The sequence below is a fragment of the Phaethon aethereus genome (assembly GCF_964289735.1).
Source record: "Phaethon aethereus genome assembly, chromosome: 21".
NCBI lineage: Eukaryota > Metazoa > Chordata > Aves > Phaethontiformes > Phaethontidae > Phaethon > Phaethon aethereus.
The window spans coordinates 3,558,028-3,581,238 of NC_138597.1; the positions used below are offsets into that span (position 1 = coordinate 3,558,028).

Consider the following 23,211-nt stretch of genomic DNA (forward strand, 5'->3'; position numbering starts at 1 on the left):
TTAAAAACTCCAAAATGTTTTTTGGTTTATCTCCAAAAAACTTGGAAAAGCAGCGGCAAGCATAATTTGCAAACATTTTAAGGCATTATCTAGCTTTTTTGATGAATAAAATCTCATTTTACTTTAACATGCTTTTTTACATTCATAATTACTCTGATGTAATGCATCCTGCAGCTACAGACATTGCACTGAAAATAAACTGGACTTTTTTTAACTGAATTGTTGAGTAACTTAAGTTTAAGGCACTAGCAAACTATGTGTCATGTTTCAAATATCTGGAAATGAACATATTTGTATGCATTCCACTGAACCAGGCCATTCATAAGCCCATTCCTCACCCTGGCATTCAGCGTTAACATTACACTTCTGGTTTACTTAGTTGAGGTGTTAGATGAGATGGCAGATGAACTCTGTTGCTATGGCTGTCCTAGTGGTAACAGTACTAGTTAGCCATCCTGTACACATCACTTTATCCAGCCCTAGGTGGGAAAGCTCATGCATCTGCTTAGAAGTAGCTGCAAAAGGCAAAAAAGAAAAGTGAAAAAACATACATGAAAGTTTGTACATTCAGCTATGTGTATTGTTTGCTCATGTATGCGCATGACCATGAAAACTAGGAAAAATCTGTTCAAAGATTTATTTTTATCCAAATAGAATTGTTTCCACACCCTGCCCCAATCCCTTCTCCAGGGCAATCAAGTCAGCAGTTCACAGAGTTGAGGCAGTTGTATTTAAACTTGGAGCTGCTCTGTAGTGTCCAGCTTTGTTTTGCTCCTTTTGCTGAGAAGTACTGTTAAATCTGAAGCGTGTCAAGTGGGTCAGGTTCAGAAGTTGTTCAGTTCCCATTCCTCCTGACACTCTGGACACCAAGTTCTAGAATCCAAATGAAGAGGATATTAATCAAAGAACACCAAAGTGACTTTTCCCATTTTGGTGAAGATTGATGAGCTGAACAGGCTTTTGCCTGTTATCCAGCTCCATTTGCTTTTTTGTGTCTGTGCACATTAGTTTACACAGCAGCAGAAGGAAACTGTTTCCCTGTGGAGACAAGGAGATAATCTTCCAGGTATTTTCGTTCGCTCAGCCATTGATGATTATCTTACCCTTTTAGAGATGGGATTGCAATTCCCGTCTGTGCAATACACAGCATCTCCAGGGACTCTTAACAGGTTATTCTTACCAGACAAGGATGGTGAGAAGGCTTCTCTTCCAGTGAAGCTCGCAGATCCAAACTGCTGAGTGTGGGTTCACTGGAAGGCATATTTTCCCAGCCAGCCAGGCAATGCTGTGAAAAGACACGGGAATGCTGCATTAGTGCTTTACCCTTTCTAATCTATTGTGGCCTATTAGTTCTAAATAATAGCTTTTGCACAGGGAGGTTTTAGCAGGTAATGAATTAACTTTTGAAGAGTTTTCTATGACTAACAGGAAAGAGAAGAAATCTCTAATGAAGCACAACTGCATAGCTGTCCCCTCTTCCACCTTTCACTGGCTAATTATTTCTAAAACAATCTCCTGCTTTGTGAACTTGTGGTGGTTTTGGCTGGGATAGAGTTAATTTTCTTCATAGTAACTAGAATGGGGATATCTTTTGGATTTGTGCTGAAAACAGTGTTGATAACACAGGGATGTTTTTGGTATTGCTGAGCAGTGCTTACACAGAGTCAAGGCATTTTCTGCTTCTCACCTCATCCCACCCCACCAGTGAGAAGGCTGGGGGTGCACGGGAAGCTGGGAGAGGACACAGCTGGGACAGCTGACCCCAAATGACCAAAGGGATATTCCATACCATATGATGTCATGCTCAGAATACAAAGCTGGGGGAGAAGGAAAAAGGGGGATGTTCAGAGTGATGGTGTTTGTCTTCCCAAGTAACCGTTACGTGTGATGGAGCCCTGCTTTCCTGGAGATGGCTCCTGTCTGCCAATGGGGAGTGGTTTAATTAATTCCTTCTTTTGCTTTGCTTGCATGCATGGCTTTTGCTTTACCTATTAAACTGTCTTTATCTCGACCCATGAGTTTTCTCACTTTTACCTTTCCAATTCTGTCCCCTATCCCACTGGGCGGGGTAGGGGGAGGGAGGGTGAGCAAGTGGCTGTGTGGTGCTTAGTTGCCAGCTGGGGTTAAACCACAAAAGAACTCAAGCACCCGACCTCTCTGAACCTGTCTCAACTGACTCATCCAGTCTCCTAAACCTCAAAACCAGGCTTCTTTCCACCTCTTCCCTGGAAATCTCCAGCCCAGGGCTAGGTCTGATTAGTAATACTGTCTGCAGCATTGCCTAGTGGCTGGAATACAGGACCAACTCTACAAAACCAGTTTTAAATCCACCCTTGCCACTACTGATTTTGCCTGGCCCCTATACACTGTGAATAATTCACAGAAGCTTGTCTTTTAGACTCCCTAATATCTGTGGAAAGAAACACAGGCACTCTTAAGGATGGTTCATTGTGTGGAAAGGTCAATGCTTGAAATAAGTCAGTCGAATCATGCCCCAGAAGTATGTAGCTCCATATGGCACTTTCTTTTTCTCAGTGTAAAGCATTTGGAGATATGTCATATACTTTGTGCCAGTTACATAAAGTTATGAACTCAGAAGCACACACCAATGTTTTTTCTTGCTACGTCAGTGACGCAGATCAGAAACTTTAGTGGAAACCCTGCCAGGGGGATGAGTCATAGATCCTCTTTGCTCCTCGTGCTGTAAAACAATGCCCAGCCTGGGCTGTGCCATCAGCATCAGCAAGAAGACAGCAACTTACCGAAGCTAATGCTAGATTGTCTGCCTGTTCAAAGCTCTTCCTGCGATGGGCTTTGTAGTTGTAGGCCGGCATAAGGGTAGACCTGGGAATGCTGACCCTGCAACCACACAAGGGAAGTAATTGCCCACACCTTCGACAAAGCAGAGGAAATTTGCATGCCTTCCCCACTCAGAATCCAAGGGTCTAATCCCAAAATGAACCAAGTGAAACAGTTTGGATTAGGGCATTAGACACATAACATGTATGTTCAGATTCTAGACCAAATTCAGATAAAACATGCACTTCTCTCTGGCTTCAAACCTGTTTCTGCTTATAGCAAAGATCAGTAGGGAGTTTTTAAGCAAGAGATATCTCTGCCTTGAGAACAGCAACCTTCTACAGAGCTATTTTGACACTGTGTTCTCCCTCACATAATCAGCTTTTTCTTCTCCACTGTTTCCTTGAGTCCTGCATATTACAAAGCAATAATTCTTATCTACCTGACATAGGCTGGCTCTTCGAGTACCTCTGGGGGCTGGTGAGTACGTGGGATCTTACATATGGGGCAGGCAGATTCTGAATCCACAGGGACAGTGAAGAGGCGCTGGTTTAATCGATAACAGTAAACACCTGCCACAGAGTAACAAAACATCATGGTATTTACAGTTTGTCAAAAGGTTCCTCAACTCAGTCAAAGTTCTGTTTGCCACAGTGCCACACATGCATTCTACAGAAAGAACTGCTTTTTCTGAAATATCTTTTACATTTCCTGTCCCCAAATAAGTTCCTAAAAAGCAAAACCAAAACTTCAACCTCCTGAACTTAAAAAGAGAACATTAGCCAATTACAAGAAACTCTAACAAAACAAGATGACACTGATTGAGAGAGGATCCCTACAAGACTCAAGTATCTTTGGAGTAGGAAGTTGAATCTGGTTTAGAAGCTGCAGCTAAAAATAACACATTCTTCCTCGTCTTGCATGATGTGGGGCTCTCTCAGAACAACAGACGAAAACTGCTCAGTTGTTTGTTCACAGAAATTGGATTAGGAAGAAATCTTACACTTATGGGAACTGGTTATCAAATCTGCTTCTTGTTCAGGAACTATGTAATCCAGAGCCCTGGGCCTAAAGAAACATGCAGACAGATCAGTTAGTGACAGGGGGGCAGGCCCTCTGAACAGCCCCACCTTTTCCAAGCATGTATTTCTGATTGGGAGGTGAAGGCCTAGAAAGCCACTCTTACAATTTCCCATTCCAATCAGACTATACTTCTCATTACTATAAAGACATATATTGCTGCTTCAGCCTTTCCCCCATGCCCACTTACTCCAGGGGCTGCTCATGAATACACACTTCTTTGTTGGCCTGTCGGAACTCGTGCAGCTCAGTGAAGTATTGATCAGATTTTTCTGCTACTGAAGAGTTTGTATCTAGGAGCCCTGAGAATGCCAAGGAAAGAGAAATCTTTAAGGATTTACCAAAAGCACCAAAGCAAGCCTCACGCAAAACAGCCAAAACAACCAAAGGTCTGAAGCACCAAAATGGATGAGAAGAGCATGCCATTATGTCAAGCCAGAGATTTACTGCACAGTTTGGGCCCCTTATTGCATTTATTCATTTTGGTTACTTGGTGCCCCTCTGATCCTACTCAGCTTTGCCATTTGCTACCTGGACTCCCATACCACTGCCGCTTGACTGTTCCAGGGAAGCGCAGGTCACTTCTGGCCTGGACAAGGAATGGCTTCCAACAAAACTGCAGCTCCTCTGCTGAGACCTGCTATGTGGGCTCTAGGTCTGCCATTCTGTCACACCTCAACTTAAAGGGGTTGTAAACTGTGTTTTGACTCTTCATATTACCACACCATGCTGAGAGCTTTGCTTCAGGTTTAGGATTCACCTGCAATCCAGTCATAGCCCAGGAAAGGACGCACGGACCAGTCACTCACAGGTATGGTATATTCTTCAGGATCAGACTGAAAAGTCATGTGACCAGCTTCCTTCTGGGAAGAAAACAATTCATAAAGACTTCCTATACATCTAGCAAGTCGTTCAAAAGTACAGTTTAGGAGATAACTGGCAGCTGTTCAAACAGGACAGCTGCGGCTGGCCAGATTCTATCTATGCCTCTACCAGTAACTTGCTCACTAGTCCTTTGTCTTCTCAATTCATAAAACAGAAAGAAGGGGCAGGTGACTTGCCCAGGCTAAGGCAGTTAGGGCTTTAAATGCTAATTTCCCTGCATCACACACCCCCAAACATCAGGCAACCTGCACTGCCTTGGACAATGATCATAGCAACAGCCTGCCCTTCATACTTACAAACTATGAAGCAGCAGCACTGGACCAGGCTGTTCTCCCTGAACATATGAATCACCAATATAAATGACAAGGAATCATACAGTGAAATGCTGCAAGTTTTCTGGTCTTTGTTTCAAGGGATAAAGAAAGCAGGGGCTGAACAAACTGCCAGCAGTCCCTAGCTGCTAAGGCTGGGAACAGTTCTGACCCCAACTTCTGATTTACACAGTGGGAACAGGGCAAGTAATGTTCACCTGGCCTGTTCTCCCCATCCTTCTATTGACTCATGAAAATGAGCAAAGCATTGTTTTCACCATTTACCTTCAACTCTTTCGACTGAGATGTCAGCAAGATTGATTTAGGGATTATGGGCTCTCTAATGACCACATGCTGCTTGCTGGTCTCTTCACTTTGTATTTTGCTCAGTGATGAGTCCAGATGACCCTGAAGCTGTTTTTTCTCATGGAGACCATGTAGCAGAGTGGACTGTTTTCTGTTCTGTCCATGACCCAGAAGGAAGAATTCTTTCTCCAGGCTTCCTTGAGCATGGCCATCCCTATCCACTCTGGAGGTGCCTCTGCCACACATAATGATTGCAGACACTGGCATAACACTCTTCTCTTTCCCAGGAAAGCTGGAATCCAAACCTACTGCTTCCTGCATCTTCACTTGTTGCTGAACACCTCTGTCATCGCTGCCGTGTTTAAGAGATGAACAGAAGGCTGCTCTGGCTGCATAAGCTCCAGGTTCCACAGACACCAACATTGCAGAATCAGCTGTAGACTTCACAGCATCAACCTGAATTTCCTTCTGTAAGGACAGAGACTCTCATACCACATGGCATCATTCAGATTACAAATAGCTTTCATTAGGACACTTCAGTCAGTAAGAGAAAAATCAACCCCTCATTCTAGTCTGCTCACACCTTTAAATTCCTGTAGGGAAAAAAGCAAACTCTTTATATTATTTGTAAGACATTATTAAGACTTTGGACCAGCTAAATGCAGCTTTTCCCAATTTGAGGAACTGCTAAACTTTCAACCTTTGTGCTTAGAAGAAATAAAAGGATTATGCCCCACAATGTTCACTCCTACTTTAAATTAAGAGACCTACATTTCTTAGGCAGGAACTGATCTCTGAATTCTTTGCAAGGTGAACATATTTGACACCACAGGATAAACAATAAACAGAAGTCTAGCTACTTTTCTAACAGACTCCATATTTCGCTTTCTACCAGCTACTCCGTGTCCACATGTCTCTTTACCACACCACTCCACAGGCAGAAGTGCTGCCTACCATACAAGGCCCACTTGCTTCCCAGCACTTCTAGCACAGACACAACACATACCCCTCTCTTGGGCAAGGAGACAGATATTTCAAGAGCTCTTCTATTATGAAGAGATGCTGGAAAGAGTGGCTTGCTGGGAAGTCTTTTTCTGATCTCTTCCTGCTTCATTCTGAACCTTTGCAGAAGGTCCTGGTTGGCCTGACGCAGCCTGTTCAGGTGCTCTAACTCCATCTTACGAAAACATTTTCCTGTAAAGCCAGAGGAAGGGTGAACTACATGAATGGAAGCATTATGTGAAGAAGCAGACTCAGGAGAAACCACTTTCAGAGGATTCTTCATTAAAACCACTTACAGCTGTTGGAACATTGGGAGTGTTGATCATTGCTCCTGAGAAATCAGCCAGTCTCAAAACTCTTTAAGCTAAGAACTAGCATCACTGCATACTTCTCTCCCCTCAGATGTACTGTCAAATATTTTGCAGCCAGAAACTGGTAGCTGACTGAATAGAGACAAGACACTGTTACAGCCGAAACAGTAAACATGAAAAAAGTCACATAAAAAAGTTAAGTAAGAGACATTTGATTCAGAGGCTGATATTTAGGACAACCTTACATAATTCTGCTTTGTTATTCATATTAAGTATCAAAATTTACACTGTGATAATACCAGGATGCTCATAAGTTCAAAATATATGTATAAAAAAAGAATATAGTTACTACACCCAAAAGAAATATTGAGTCAAAACTGTCCTCCATGTTCCCCAGGCAGGAAGACTCCAGAAGGTTTAATTGTGACTTAGGACTAGGGCTCAGACAATTCCAGTCCCACACACTAATCACTAAGGGTTACTATCCTTTTATTAAAAAAGGGAAAAAAGGGGGTTACATAAATAAATAAAACTTAGTTTGACTGGAAGGCTGTCATGCTGTTCCATATGTTTACAGTATCACAAGCTCCTCTAAATTTGCTGAAAGTGGTTTTTTTTAAATAAAACAAAATCAAACCCTAAACCCAAACCCTCACATTGCTTTTGGCTAGAGTGATCAATTATGTTTTGAAGTAAAACTATGTGCTTCTCTAGGACCTTTTGTTCTGAAGGATCCCTAAACCCTTCTCCAGAGCTCATCCGATTTTGTAGCAGACACAAAAGTGTCTGCTACCTTAGCAACTGGACACAAGGAATCAAATGCATATGCTGTATAAGAGCACTAGGAGGAACCAAGAGCAGTGCTAACAATCAGAAACTACAACATAACTTTTCATTTACAATAAATGAGAGGTGCATTACTGGACATACAATAGAAATATCAGTCGAGATCATTTGAACAAAACAGAAGTTCTTGCAGTTATTCACAGGACAAAGCAAACAACATCCTCTCATCATTGCTCATCAGAAGCAAATAATCCAAAAATAACATTAGCCATGGGACTTTCTGGAAGGGTTTTACCAGATGAGATCCACTCAGCATAATTGCTAAGAAGCTGTTTAGTCCTTCATGCTTAACCCCAGGGGCTCAAGCTTATGAAACTGCTTTAGTATCAATCTTTTGCGAAAAGGAGCTTCGCTTCTCGCAGTTAAAAATAAACAGTGGTTGTCTCGGGACATAAGAACTCTCATCTCTGCAAGAAAGCTGGCCCAACACCTATGCAGAGCTCCCAGCGCTGTTTCTGCGCAGACGCGCTGGCTCGGCTCTCCCGTGCCCAGGCGGCAGGAGAGGCGGCCCTGGGCAGCATCAAATTCCCCTTCCCGCTTTAGGAGGCGAGCCTGGCGGCCGAGAGAGCGCGGGCAAGCCGGAGTACGGTGTGGGGAGCCTGCAAGCCTCGCCGGGCCGCGGACGGTCTAAATCCCCGCGCTCTCCCCCCGCCTGCTCCGCGTTTTCAGGCCCACCTGCACCGCACCCTGCCGCTCCGAACCGCCGGGTCGCCCGGCGAGCCCGCGGCCGGGAGAGCCCCGACGCTCGCTCCGGCCGCCGCCGGGAATCCCCTGGGTCGCCCCGGCCCCGCCGTTCCAGCAGCCGAGCGGCCGCCCGCCGCGGATGGGCCCGCCCCGCGGCTCCCGGCATGCGCGGGGCCCGAGGCGCGGCCTGGGCGGCGGCCGCGGGCCGCCGGACCGCAGCCCCGGGCGCCCGCCGTTCGGGTTCGTTAAATCGCTATGGCTCGTTGCCTGAAGGGACCACGTAGCCCCCGCTCCCCCAGAAGCTAGAAGGGAGCCGTTTGGAAAATTTGTCACCGCAAAGCTGCCGTTTCCTCCTCTAACACGCACAAGGTATGTGCTGGCCGCTGAGAGTACCAACTCGCCCCAATTTTAGTCTATTTGCTGGCCATTACTTCTACAACATTGTCAAGAAATCACCGATTCAATACCGACATTTTCAGCGTAACTTAAGAAGGAATCTCTCAAACTTTCCATCAGACAATTCAGTACCATTGGTCTCTCCGTTAATTTTCATAGAACACAGAATAAAGGTCACTAGTGTCAAACATGCAATATACAACACAGTAGCACATCATCATCTGAATATATTATACTTACACTTGAAGACTTTGTATTATGACACGCAGAACACATCAGGAGAAGTATTTTTCCAATTCATTTTTATTTTGGTTTCCATTGTTTACAGCATTGATACAGGAATAATTCATGCAAATTTACCACCTTAAATACAGCAGAGAGAAAACTCACTGGTAAGAGTATTTCAAAGAGCTCCATCAACATAACACAATGAGAAAAATGAGTAGCAGCAATAAGGTAAAGTGCATTTAGCTGACCTTCTTTAATAAGAGTTTGGGGAAGACTGCTTTTGGAATTACCTGTTCTAAGGATTAGTTTACCATTCTTTATGAAAAGCAGAAGAGAACAGCATCCTTGCTGACAGAGTTCATTCCTCCACCACTATGAATTAAAGAAGTACAGCTGTATTTTGTTTAAGAGGAATTCAGCTCATAGGCCCTTCTGTTAAAAGTTTGATTCTTGATCACTTGGGCTTCCGTGGACAAGGGTTACACACATACTTAAAAATTATTCTCTCCCATGTTAGCAGTTTTGCTTCTTAAAGAATTCAAGTGGTTCTTTCCCCCATTCTATAGGTTAGGTTTCAGCATTACAGTGAGAATGCCTACATCACCAAAATCTGAACAGTGTCAGAAACACACACACTGTCAACCAGATTCTAAGAACCCATCAATCTTTTCCCCTTTACAGATCAGACACTGGCTTAAAGATCAGCTCATTTATCAGATTTCCCCTAAAGGCGTGATGAAGAGATGCTAACAGCACATGTCTTCAAAAGCAAGGTCAGCACTTCAGGTAGCCTAGAGCTGCTGAGCAATAGTACATCATTCTCCCCCTCTACCTGGAATTGACAATTGCCTAGTGTATTAGGGATGTGCTTAATGTTTTAACTCAACAACATTGTACATAGCCTATTATAAATGTGTATGTGATAACTTGGGAAACTAGCGATCCAAATTTATTCACATAATACCTGCAGCAGAGTAACAGGGGATGATTCCATTTATTCTGGCATACTTCACCACAAGCCTAGAAAACACACGTCCAGAGGCAAAGACTCAGATTTCTTTCTTACCCATTCTCAGATCTGATCCAAGCCATATTTATGTCCTGGTGGTTGCCTGAGGAAACCAACCAAGCCCAATGAAGCCCTCTGATGAAAATGGCTTTTCAGTTTGGGTTTGATTCAAAGCTGTCTACTGGAAGTGAAAGGTTTGTTTGCTTTCTGCATTCCAGGGACATAACAAGAGTCTCACTGCCAGGTCCTACATGATCAAGATACTTCTTACTGCAAATCTTAGAACAACCTAAAGTACTTACTGCTATTTCACTATTTTTACTCCCTCAAGTATCAGGCAGCTGCTTCTTTCTGGAACTTTCGTGACACACAAAACAGGGGACTTGTCACAGGCACGTATATTCACACCTGAGCATGAACGAGAAATCCTAAGGCCAGCTGATACCATTTTCAAGTCACAAGTCTCATTGTCAATAAGAAAAAAAACCACCCCACTGCTTAGTAGTTCTGAAGTTGACTGGGACCTGCTCAAAGATAGCCCATATTCTCTGAAGTTTGATGCTGAACAGATTTAGGTTGTCAGTAACCTCAGAACTCTGGGATCTGATTCCGGATTCCTCAAGACATTTTATGGGGAACAGAAAAGCTATACCCAACACATGGCAAAACAGTGACCCACCAAGTGGAAAAGAAACTTTACAACATGAGAACCTAATACTGGTACTACTGAAATCAGTGGGAATTTCTCCTCTATCAATTCCAACAGGAAAACACTCGAGTCCTTACAATTCCCAAATCTTATACTCCAAATTCAAAATTGCTTCAGGGCAAAACTCAATGATTACTTTCATCTATTTGCAAATAAAGAATGTTGGGGGGGAAAAAAAAAAGTTGCCTTAACCCATTCTTGCCCTGGCATGAAATAAAATGGGCATGTCTTCCCCCCAGCCCCACAGGAGCTGCACTTGCCAGCTCATTCTCATACTTCTAACAGAAGAGGAACAACATAAAATCGTATTACTGCACGGACTGTAACATCCTACGGGAACTCTACATGAAGCAAAATCTCTTACAGCTTGTAATCCACATGCTGTTCTTGTGGCCAAATAGTGGTAATGGAATTCCAAAGGCCTGCTTCCAGAAACACAGCTGTGCATTTCCAAAAAAACCCCACATTCATCAACTTATCTCATAAGGCAGTTCCTTACATTCTGTCAACGGGCTTTTCTTTCCTATTTTTCTTCCTGAAGAAGCTGCCAAATTACCAGCACTACCTCCATCACAGGAGCTAGTTATGTCTTTGCAAATTATTTGTCCATGACATGAAACAGGCCAGACTGCATTATTAAAGAGCTCTTGAGAGGAAGAAACTAAATCCAAAGACAATAAGCTTACCAAAGCAAAAATCTTAGTCCCTCTTGCTCTGGAAGAGAACTGGGTTCTGTTCATAGGTTTAAACATACTGACAGTAATAAACCTTTCTATGAAGGGACACAGTGATTCTCTGTCATGTTCTACAATAACAGAATATTAACTTAGGAGACAGGCCTGCATGGGCTATAAATGCACTGTAAAACCATCATTATGTCTGCATACATGCGATCTGTGTTTAGACAAACAGCTGCTTGTCACACATACATAAACTTGGGGCTTGGAAGTCAGAAGTTCTATCTTCATGTAGTAAAATGAACGACTCCATAAAGACATGCCAGAATAACTTTTAACCTGATAAACGTTGGTTTGTTTTAAATTTGTTACTGTACTTGATTTTGCTTTAAAAAGCCCCCTGTCAATGTATGAAGCACACATTCCCTCTGAAGTAGCCTGGCCTCACAAGAAGGAAAAAGAAGAGTTATAAACAGCTAGTGTTTAGAGGTGGGACACAAAACGTGGAAGCAGAATCCTATTGTTCACACAGCAACTGCAAACATAGCAACAGGCTTTTGCTCATTCCCTGTAGGGAATTCCATCACCCACCATGTTCTCTGCAGTAGTTAAGAGAGCACTGAAGGGAAACAGTGTTGTTTTTCCTCTTCTTCCCACACTATCTGCTTTGCTGCAGGTACTGATGTGTGAACATGTTGAGTTCACTGTCAAGCCAACCGGCTTTATTCCTGCAAGGACAAAAAGTCTCCATTAGGTGAGTAAAATAGCTCTTCTGAAGCCCATCTGAAAGAAGCATGACTAAAATGAGTAAGCAGCAAGGCATGGAGAGGCCAGAGGTCCATTCCACAATGCTGCTACCATTCCTTCCTCTTCCTCAGGTCAGGAACACTTGCCTGCTAACAGTCCCTAGGCTTTGAGGTTCAAACTGAGATCTTGGCCACAACTTCACATTGGTCTTACTGTGTAGATAAGGAATGTTTGAAAAACTCTTCCTAACAGCCTTTGCAGGGTGAAGAAAAATAGCAGACAACTGTGTACAAAGGCAAGCGTGAGACTTTTTGTATGATTTTATAATAGCCTGAAGGCGTTCGTAGGAGTAGAGGACTGTACCTTTTGATAACAAACCAAAAACAAGAAGGAAAAGGCATTCTGTAAGACAGAAGATTTAAATTACTGCTGAGAGTACATGGGAAAGTACATAGTGAAAGGGAACATGACTTGGTAGGGAAAGATGCTGACATCTGCACATCAACACTATGATGGAAAAAGGACTCACTCAAAGATACACCCTAATCTGAACAGCTTGGGGCAATTGCATGAAAAACAATTGTATGCAAATGTCTGTGTATATGGGATAATAAAACCTCACCTGAGCAGTTTTGCTTTGCTCTGCAGTGAATCTAGAACTTCGATTTTTTTATTCATGGCAGAAATTTCCTGCTCAAGATTCTCCCGTGTGACATCCACTTGCTGACACAAATGAGCAAATGTCCCAGCAAGCTCTCTATGAAGCAAGGAGAATAGTTGGATATGACCAAAAAAATCAAGGAGCAAATTCAAGGAATATATCCCTTTGATATATAGTGATGATGATACTGACTCAGATGTTCATCTTTCCACTTCTGCACAAGAGTATGTTAGAGCATAAGAGCAACTTGATTTGAGAGATGGAAGTACAGTAAGACTAATGCTTAACAGCACCCAAATACTACATCAGTGTTTAAAAAAACCATAATATTCTTTTAAAACACATGTATCATACATTTTAAAATCTGGAAGTCAATATGCAGACTTATCTTGTTTTAACAGGGAATATCATTAAAATAAACACCCAAACAACAGAATTTAGAAAAGGTTTTAGTTGAATATAGGCAACTCACTGTTGGACTTGGTGGCTGCAATTAGAACCCGTATAACTGACGATAAGCTGCAATTTCTCACCAGCATACTCTACAAATTGCCGTTTGAAAGCTCTCTCTTTTGCTTTTGTGGTCCAGGTGAGGCGCTCGTATACATAAAGGAGCCCATAAAGACCAAAAGACAGAGCAATCAGTCTCCAACCCACAGCCTTCCAGACCTAAAAAAAAAACACAAGGAAAAAAGAAATGACATGATCATCTTTTAGGAATGATGCTAACACCTAACAATGGTGCACAGACCACTGCACTTATAGTCTAGGCACTTGAAAATGAGCCAGACAGATAACCCTGACTTGCAAGCGGTTTCACTGGTTAGACAGCTTACTACTTGATGTCCAGTCTACAAAATAAAAATACCTAACCAAACTACTGGGGTTCTGTATGGGTTAACCTTTCCGGCACACTGAAAATATATCTGCAAGTGCAAACAAATTTTGTCTGGTTCACAGAAGTAAAAGATGTTTTTAAGCAACCATCTCCCTTTTGAGAAGTCATCCATCCGTAGACACAGTGACACTAGAACAGCACGTAGGTATGGAACTGGCACTACAGAAATTTAGATTCTTCCTGCAAAAGGAACTGGAGTTACCATGCAACTTGAGTTAGATCTCTTATGCCTCCGCAGTTTGGGGAGATTTGATATTCAAAACATCCATTATTTTCAAAAGATTAAAAAGCAGCAAGTGCTGATTTTCTCTGAAACAAACTAGACATAGTATCTAAAACTAGGTGCTCTCCTCCCCTTCCAGGAGGGAACATACACATGATCAGAGAGAGGCTCTTGGTAGATACTTCTGTCCTGACTCCTCTGTAAATGGGAAAAGAAAAATACCGAATTTTCTTTTGTTCTCAACAAAAGAATCAAAAACTATTTAATGCTTTTGTAACATGCTTCGAAGGGTTATCTGCACAACAACCCTGGCTCCAAGCCTAACCATTATGCAAAATAAGCTCAATATTTATACTCAAATGGAAGATCAAAGGAGAAGTATTTCACTATCTGTGAATAGCAAATATCTACAGAACTCAGCAGTGCAAGCATTTTTCAAGTCAGTGCTCCAACTTTATTTATATAACGCTGCTCAGATTGTCAACGCACCACGCCACCAACCACGATGATACCCATGGAAGTTCGGGAAGTTAGTGAGGCCAGTCCAGTCACCATCGACACCATAAGCTCTTCCTGGGTCATAGAGCCCTGAGGCAAAGGAGGCAGACTGGGATTTGCTGGTGTTAAAGGGCGTTGAACCTAATTACAAAAGCAGTGACAAAAACAAAACAAAAACAAATGCAGAGTAAGAGAAGGCAAGCCACTGCCCGTGCCACTAAAAAACTCCAGCAGCCACTGAAATGATAAATATAACATCTACCCTGACCACTCAAGACGGTATCTTACCTGGTCATTATAGCCCATCAAGGCGCGACGACCATTCTTTGGTCCCAAAAATCTGTTCACCAGCATTGTCCATCCAAGAGAGAAATGGAATTCTATGTCCTCTTGGAAGTCGGCACAAAGCTTGTCACAGTTCAAATCGTAGCTGAGCATGAAGCACTGTCGGGGAATTAACATGTCTATCTGGCCCCGCAAAGAGACTGGGAGAAGGGGTTTTAAACCATCTGCACAAACAGAAAATAAAAACATTCAAAAAATGGCTATTGAGTTCACAAGAACTGGACTTGTACGCTGTAATCAGGGTGGTTATGGGTTGTTCCATCCTCCAGTTATTTTTCTTAGTACCTTAAATTTCCTAAAGCCAAGCATGTTGCAATGCCATCATGAATTGCTATTCGATTCTTAATTCTTCAGATCAACTCAGAAGGAAATCTTTCCATGGACCCTCCTAAATCCTTACAGGTAGCTGGTGAAGTTTTACAGTTTAGTGATAGCTGGGAAAACAGAATCTGAAGGCCAGTTCTAGAAGTGTTTAGGCACCATACTCCTATTAAAGCTTATATTCAGACAGGCACCTACTTACATGTCATTCACATTTCATTAGGATCTTGGGTCTCAGAATCTCTCAAGTTTCCAAATTCACAGTTCTTCTCTGTCATGAGAATTAAGCTGATTGTATATATTCATTAGCAAATCACTGCACAACTTCAGACACGGAGTGGAAAAAGCAGGGGTAACAAGTCCTCTACAAAACAGCGTTACTAATCAAGATGGAAACTAAGACGATGCCAGCTGCATACCAGCCATCAGATTAAAGAGAAATCTAGAGCATCTACCTAGTTATTTTGCACTTGTGGTTTAGCCCTAGCCAGCAACTAAGCACCAGGCAGCTGCTCGCTCACTCCCCCTCCCCCAGGGGGATGGGGGAGAGAATTGGGAAAAAACCTCGTGGGTTGAGATAAAAACAGTTTAATAGCACAGCAAGAGAGAAAGAAACAACAATGATAACAACAATAATAATAATACCGACAAAGGAATGCACAAGAACAAGTGATGTGCAATACAGCAATTGCTCACCACCCGGCAATCGATAGCCCGTCCCCAAGCAGCGATTTCCGCCCTCCGGCCAACTCCAGTTTATGTACTGGGCATGACGTTGTATGGTAGGGAATATCTCTTTGGCCAGCCTGGGTCAGCTGTCCTGGCTGTGTCCCCTCCCAGCTTCCCATACACGCCCAGCCTTCTTGCTGGCAGGCCAGCCCGAGAAGCTGGATTGTCCTTGACTACTTAGCAACAACTCAAAACATCAGCACGTTATCAACAGTTTCTCATCCCAAATCTAAAACATAGCCTCATGCTAGCTTCTCTGAAGAAAACCAGCTCTATCCTGGCTGAAACCATGACAGCACTACAGTTAAAAGGAAAAAGAAAGGGGAAGATCGCTCACTGAACTGACCTATCATTTCTTGCTGCATTGTCTGCAGGGAAGCTGTGATTGCATTGGAGCAACGATCTGACATGTTACGGCCCAGGCCTTCCTCAATGTGTTTATGCAGCTCCTGACAAACAAAGAAAGGGTTATTAAGCTTAAAATAAACATAGGTAACATGCATGCTGCAGGTACTAGAGTTTGCCAGTTAAAAAAAACCTCCCAAAACAGGAGCACGCATTCTCTCTGCCCACTGTTCTAACATTAGTTTCATTTTTTTCCCCATTCTTCAGTGAAGGAGAGGAAAAAGTACATCAAGAAATCGCAGATGTACTCTGCAGTCTAGAAAAAGTTCTGTTTGATCAATACAATGTGATACATCATAAGTGTATCAGTTTATCACTGAGATTATTAAAAAAAAATCCACATAATTTTTTTTTTTTTTTTAAAGATGATCACTTTTTACAGAAGCTATCCAAATGCAAGATACATTCTAACAAAAGATTTTTCACAATATGAAAAGCTTAGCTTCTATCCTAGCTGGAAGAATGTCAAGCACCTCAAAGACCTGGCGTAATTACTGACTCAGAGAAAAAAAAAAGCCTCTTTACATTGCTTAAGCAACCTGTAAGAAGCAAACACCACTTACACTCTTGTAAACTTTAAGAACTACTTGCGATGGATGGAAGTCAGCTTGGTATTCATCTACCAACACTGAAAGCCGTCTGATTTCTTCTGCCATTGCATTTGACACCTAGAGAAACAGCACAGGACAGAGTTTCTATATATTTTGTCCTAGGGAGAGATGGAAAACCACCACTGAAGGAAGACATGCATTTCTTAGTAAGCACTACTGAACACTAGGCACTATGATTGTGCAGTGCCATGTGGCCATTTTGTGCCAACTGTAAAATGCAGTATTGGTGACTTGCAAACAAGGATGTCCGTGAAGTATGTACATCTATGCTCTGCCTAACAATGCAGACAGGAAAAGACTGAGGCAATACAAGACTTGTGAGAAATGAACACACCTTTTCTGCATATTCATAATAGTAAAAATGGCATGTTGTTGACAGCAAGAAGACTGACATTATTCTAGATTAAAATAATAAGGAAGCTTATCTGAAACATTTTAGTATTTTAGGAAGCATTTAAGACTGAAATATAGTAGCAATAATAATTCAAATATTAATCAAAATCTCATTATTTATTTAAAGCATCTTATGAGTCTCAAAGTTTCCTCCAAGTATTCTACTTTTCATTTCATTACCCCAAGGAAAAAAAAAAGAAAAAAAAAGAAAAGAAAGACTTCTTCTGAAAGCATTTCTTCTCTTCCCATTTGTAACTCCAACATTTCTTGTACTTCAAACATTTGTCAGCACTTTGCATTTTTCCCCACCATGCTGGTAGCTGTTTCAGACAATCTCTTTTTCTGCAGCCACTCCTCCTTACCTGCCTCTCCACTTCTTCTGTGATCTGTTTTATTTTCCGCTTGTAGTCTTGAGTAAGGAGCTCCAGCTGTTTGTCAATAAAACCTAAACGTTCCTGTCGCTCCTCTCGCATTTCCAGACAGTAAACTCTAGTGAAAAAAAAGGGCCTATCAAAAAGCCAGATAAATGCATTTTTGATCTACAAACACCATTTGAATTCCAGAAATAAGACAGACCCTCCTGCCCAAGAACAAAATGTGTCAGTATCTACAATATATTACATACACATGGCACAGGACAAAAAAAGAGGTTCTTCTCCCAATACCTTCACAATTCACTAGAAGCAAGACATACAACAGTACGTGTCCTTCCCACTCCCAAACATGCTGTATTCTGCTTTGCATTTTAAATTCTCATACTCCCTTATATTTCTCACAGAATACAAGCTTCAGTCACACAAGCCCCAAGCATGAGCTCTCCTCACCGCTGTTCCTGGGCAGCAATATGCACAGAATCCATGATGAGACGAACATCTTCCGCAATCTGCTTTGCTCTCACTGTATGTTGCTCAAATTTTGTTTTTACTGCTGACTGAGAGATACATTCCTGTATACAAAAAGGCAGCCAAGATTAGCAGCAGGCAGAAGCATACTAATACAACTTCTCTTCCTGTGTAATCTATTTCCAAAATGTGTTCCCACCGTGTTTATAAACTCTACTCCCCTGCCTTTCAGGAGTAGAATCTAAACAGGTTAGCACACGTAACGCTCACCTCAAATCTTCTCTCGAAGTTCTGAAACTCAAACATTCTTACTTGAAATCCATCTGCCAATGCTCCACCTGAGAGAAGGAAAGTATGAAACAACCACTTAAGTTTTGAGAAAGCAATCAGATGTTGGATGTCAGGAAATGCTCCTGCTTTACCTTGAAGCCAATGGAAAATGCTGCTAAATCACCCCTTTGTTTTTGACTGCTCTGTGAATAATCTGACCCACCCCAGTTTTATCCATTTTTTGGAACAAGATATTACCTATGTTCTTCCCTGATATCACCTATTTTCTTCCCTGTAAGAAAATGGAACGTTTCTGTTAGCTTTCCTCACCTCCTTCTGGCATCCCTTGAGCCCTCTGAATTCTGGCATTCAGCACTTCTTTTGCTGACACAAAGAAAATTCGATCCCCTGCCTGTGCTCGATCCACTACACCCAGCTCATCAACCAGGAAACTGGTACATCGCTCCATGTGCTGTCGACGCACCTGAAGGATAAACAGGATAAACCCCACATGCAGTTAAATCCGCTTTATGCTCCATCTCTTAAAGATTAGACCAGGCACCCAGAGGCCCTCTGCTGGTCTAAGCTACCAATGCAAAAGAATGAGAAAAAAACTTTGCTGTTTTATAGAATGTTTTATAGAATCTTCCAGAGGTTATCCAAGAGATCTAACTTCAAGAAGCCCCTGTGAAAGTCTGGATTTCCAACTCGGAAGTTTCAAGAGTCATGTCCTGATCACTAGTATATACTCCCTCTAGTATCTACACTATGGTAATAAAAATCCAAACTGTAAAGCAATCACATACAACACTTTATGATTCTACCCGCAAGGACCAGAGTCAAAATGGACTCCGTAATATCCATGCAAAGAGAAGGAATTTAAACACATCACAAACCTCTTCCATGTATTCTGGTTCAGAGGCAGATGCATCCCAGCGGTTATTTAAAATAAATATATTGGGTCGAGACAGACGTTCATTCACCTTGTGAAAGAACTGTTTCTCCTAAGCAAAATGGAACAAAACCTCTTAAGATTAATATGTCAAAATTTTTTAACTTTTAGCCAAATTCACTGAACAAGTGGAGTCAAACATACAGTTTGCATCAATGTTGATTCAGAATTTGCCACCAGGACAAATACATCAGCATCTAGACAGAATTTGTCAATCCAACTGTCCAGTTCTGTGGTTACATCAATGCCAGGGCTAGCAATAAAAAGAGAAGAGACATTACTATGCTGTGGAAGCAGCAAAAACAGAATTTAAACAGTTAGTAAGAAGTGTGTTTCAGCTTTTCAGAGCACTAATTTCCCACATCTGAGCTACACTGTCCTGATGTGACACAGAGTACAGACCAAAAGGAAGTACCAACCAAGGGAAACTCTGACTGCTAACTACAGCAAAGGACTTTAGTCACTGTCATAGATTAAAACAGGATCAATTTCCTTGATATTTGTTAAATTTGTATTTGAAGACATTTCTGTAATTAATCTGTGATAAGCAGAAAAGAAAGATATCTCTCACCTGTCCATCAGCACCAGGTCATCCTTTAGGAGAGGACATTTGGAATTGGGCCACATTACACTGACTAGGCTGCCAGCATTCAGAAGTTCATCCTGATGAAGGGCATGAGCCAGCTGGTTTACTGTCTATTAAAAAGATGGATAATTTATAACATTTCCTATATGCTAAGTCCCATTAACACAATTATCTCCCCTTCACATCTGTTCACAGAGAATTTAAGATAAAACCCAACTGCAAATCACTTTCTCCCTGGGAGGTTTTCCACACAAAACTTGCTTGAGTCTCCTAGTCAAAACGCAACCGCCTAGCAAGAGTTGATGAGAAATTTTCCTGTCAAGAAGGGCTACTGAGGAAGTCTGTGCCTTCTGTCAGTCATACAGAGCTCAGAAATTCCTGAGGCATCGTTTTGGTTCCCTGCTATCTATAACAAATACAACATATCATCTTTTTCATCAAATGAACAAGTTCCATCCTGTAACTTGCTCCATTCCTCCCTTCCTACATCTAACAGTAACCTGTTCTTCATGTCTACTCTTCTAATGATTAAAACCCTTAACTGTGAAATTTATTCACAGTACTTTAATTTTCTTGTCCCTTCCCTTTCCTGGCACTTCTGAAGAGCTCTTCTCCTTTACCTGATGTCTAGGGAAATTGTACCTTAACACTCCTCTTTTCCTCCGAGCCCTCAGTAAGCAGGAAAGCTTCATGTCCCTCTGTCCCTTCTACACGCAGGAAACAGTTAGTGGTGTGTCCAATTCCTGAAGGAAGGACTTTGTCCCACAGCATGGCATTTATCACAGTGCTTTTCCCATTGCTTGTCCTAAAGTCAGATAAAACAATGGAAGGAGCTAGACTTCTGAGATTCAGCTATACTCATTTTGATATTACAGAGAGCAAGTTCTCTAAACTCAAGCAGTATGAGAAGTATTAACAATTTAGGTGTCATAGGCAACTTACAAAAAGACTTTTCTATTTTTTTATTTTAAGAACTCTTCCAAATTAAAGAATTATGTGCTACAATATTTGTTTTCAATTTACAAGAGAACTAGTACCAGGGACATGAACATTACAAGCAAAAGCTGGAGCACTAGTGTTTCTATAAATATTTTTTACTGGCTACAACTCTAAGATGCCAGTTGCTTTACTGAGTGGGCAGCGTAGGCAACATAAGCACGTGACTCACCTTCCAAAAAAAGCTACTTTCATGTGTCGTCTTGCCAACACTTCACTAATGCCACTGACTTTTGACAGGTAGCCTTTGACTTCCAGTACCTGCTCTTCTGTGGTGACAGGGTCAAGCTCTATGTTCCTGTGTGTTTCTAAAATCAAAATACATGACGTCTCTGAATTCCAGAAGTCATCTGGATCAGTACTGGGTCAAACACCTCTTGATGATGTAACACACGTAACTAAATGCTTATATGTGTCCCAAAGACCATGTGGGTAATCTTGATACATGCAATTACACCCTGAGGCAGTTTTGTATCAGCATTTATCATCTGGTCTCTTTTGTGTATCTAATAACCATTCTCATCCTTAGGACCACCTTAAACAGAACACAGCCAACACTTCAAACACTCCAACACCTTTAAAAAAAAAATCTTCTGTCTGTGTCTTAAGCTGTTAAAGCCAATTACTGTCATATGCTACATGTCACTAGCAATGGCATGTCTAGGCAAAAATATTGAAAGAATTATAAGCAAAAACCCTAAAGGGCCTTGTACAATTTATTAAAATACACCCAAACAACATAAAAACCAAGCATAGGTCATTAAGTAGCTCATTTTCATAACATGTGTGAACTTGTAAGCTTCAAAATATAAGCCCTGAACTCCACCCAAATTCAATAAAAAATTTTCTGTTTTTCTCATAAATATTGATATATAAACAGATATGCATGTATAAACAAGCACAGGTCTTCCAGCACCGTTTAACTGTGTGTGTTTGGTGTGTGTTTGGGCTAACTGTATGTGGGCAAAGCACTGTTACAGACTTGTAGTTCAAGAACTCAGCTTACCTTCCAGGAACGAGGAGCTCTCATTGATGTATGCAGCCAACTGTTCAAAGATACCATTGATTTTCTTCTTTGCAGTGACAAAATGTTTAAGCGGAGAAGCATTTACCTCAGCCATGTGTCTTTTATCCTTCTTCACTGCAACTATTGACTTGGAACGAGTAAACAACAGGGACATTGCGCTACAGGGAAAAATCCAGTAAATAAAGGTGGCTCACTAAAGGGCCAACAGCTAGTCAGCTAAGCACCCTACCAAGAACTAGATAAATACAAATTTTAGAAACAACCTTCTTTCTTTCACAAAGAAGTTGTTCCACTTTCCACAATTGGAAATTACTCAAATATCAGAAACAAAAAAATCCATCTTTCTGTCTCACTTCCAATAAATAGGCCCCCAGTGATCACTTCTCCCTCTCCTCTGCTTACTTTCAGGATGAGAGTTACGTTTTCACAAGTAGGGCATGGTCAGCTCGAGTCCCTCTTGAACATGAACGACGGCAGTCTTCCTGCCTTCTCCCTCGCCCTGGCCAGACTCCGTCCCGCAGCTCTTTCAGCGACGCCGAGTCCGGCCTGTCCCCGTCCCTGCGGCAGAGGGACCAGGGGATGAGGGACACAGACTGCCGAGCTACCTGAGCGGCCCGGCTCTGCTCCCCCGCCATCCCAGTGCCCAGGGGATGCACTGGGCAGATGCTCCGAGCGGCCGCCGTCGCCTTCTCCTCAGAGCTCTGGCGGGCCGGGCGACGGCCGGCGCGCGCGAAGCAACGGGCGGGAAGCGCCCCCCTCCCGCTTCCACAGGGCGGCGACGCACCTCGGAGGGGCGGCAGGATCCTGCCCCGGCGGGTCCGCTCCTCCCCTCTCTTCCTCTGCCGCCCGGGAGGCGACAGACCGCACCCCCCCGAGACTCCGGCCCGGCCTCGAGCGGCTCCCACCTCCCCTCCTGTCAGGCGCCCCTCCACCTCTCACCTTCACCACCACTCCCGTACGGGCGCCATGTTACCCCCGCGGCATCGTCACCCGGGAGGCGCAAGGCGGCGCGTGTCACCGCCACGCGACGGGCCGGCCCTGTCCCGGAGCAGCATGGGAACGGTAGTCTGAGGCCCCGCAAAGCCTCACGGGAGGCGGGGGCGGGCAGTAAGGCGTGGGGAGCGGCGGCCACCGGCACCCCCGGCAGGAATCAAACCCAGGACGGCGTGACCGTGGGGTAAAGGGTTTAATGCGAGTTTCCCTGGCTGAAACTGTACAGCTCGTGTGACAGACTACGAATTAATTCCAATCACCGCATTGGGCAGAGGAAAGACACAACAAAGTAAGTGAAAAAAACAACTGCTGAATAAATACATACACCTTTTCGACACCTCAACGAGTGGCCTATCAAGTCCCTTCATTTGGTAACAGATAGTTCCGGACTTCACCTAACAAGATTTATTATTGGTTTCCTTTTCAAACTGATTGTCGCTGCCCGGATTTTTCTCCCTTGGGCACGTGTGA

General features: G+C 42.8%; 2 protein-coding genes across 2 annotated transcripts; both read right to left on the reverse strand.

The window, feature by feature from the left end:
- Window positions 1–708: 708 nt before the first annotated feature.
- On the reverse strand, window positions 709–6,709 carry MIIP (migration and invasion inhibitory protein; the record flags this gene model as incomplete). The annotated part of the gene is made up of 11 exons (XM_082009226.1): window positions 709–873; window positions 955–995; window positions 1,168–1,285; window positions 2,763–2,859; window positions 3,242–3,371; window positions 3,803–3,867; window positions 4,070–4,181; window positions 4,640–4,742; window positions 5,361–5,849; window positions 6,388–6,575; window positions 6,676–6,709. The coding sequence occupies 11 exons, from the start codon at window positions 6,707–6,709 to the stop codon at window positions 709–711; spliced, it is 1,542 nt and encodes a 513-aa protein (XP_081865352.1).
- Window positions 6,710–11,901: 5,192 nt separating this feature from the next.
- MFN2 (mitofusin 2) lies at window positions 11,902–21,901 on the reverse strand (the record flags this gene model as incomplete). Its single annotated transcript, XM_082009398.1, has 17 exons — window positions 11,902–11,971; window positions 12,613–12,747; window positions 13,124–13,320; window positions 14,262–14,411; window positions 14,559–14,779; window positions 16,012–16,114; window positions 16,634–16,738; window positions 17,437–17,563; window positions 17,899–18,020; window positions 18,187–18,254; window positions 18,517–18,670; window positions 19,083–19,190; window positions 19,283–19,391; window positions 19,710–19,834; window positions 20,367–20,529; window positions 20,893–21,028; window positions 21,727–21,901. The coding sequence occupies 17 exons, from the start codon at window positions 21,899–21,901 to the stop codon at window positions 11,902–11,904; spliced, it is 2,268 nt and encodes a 755-aa protein (XP_081865524.1).
- Between the last annotated feature and the right edge of the window lie 1,310 nt (window positions 21,902–23,211).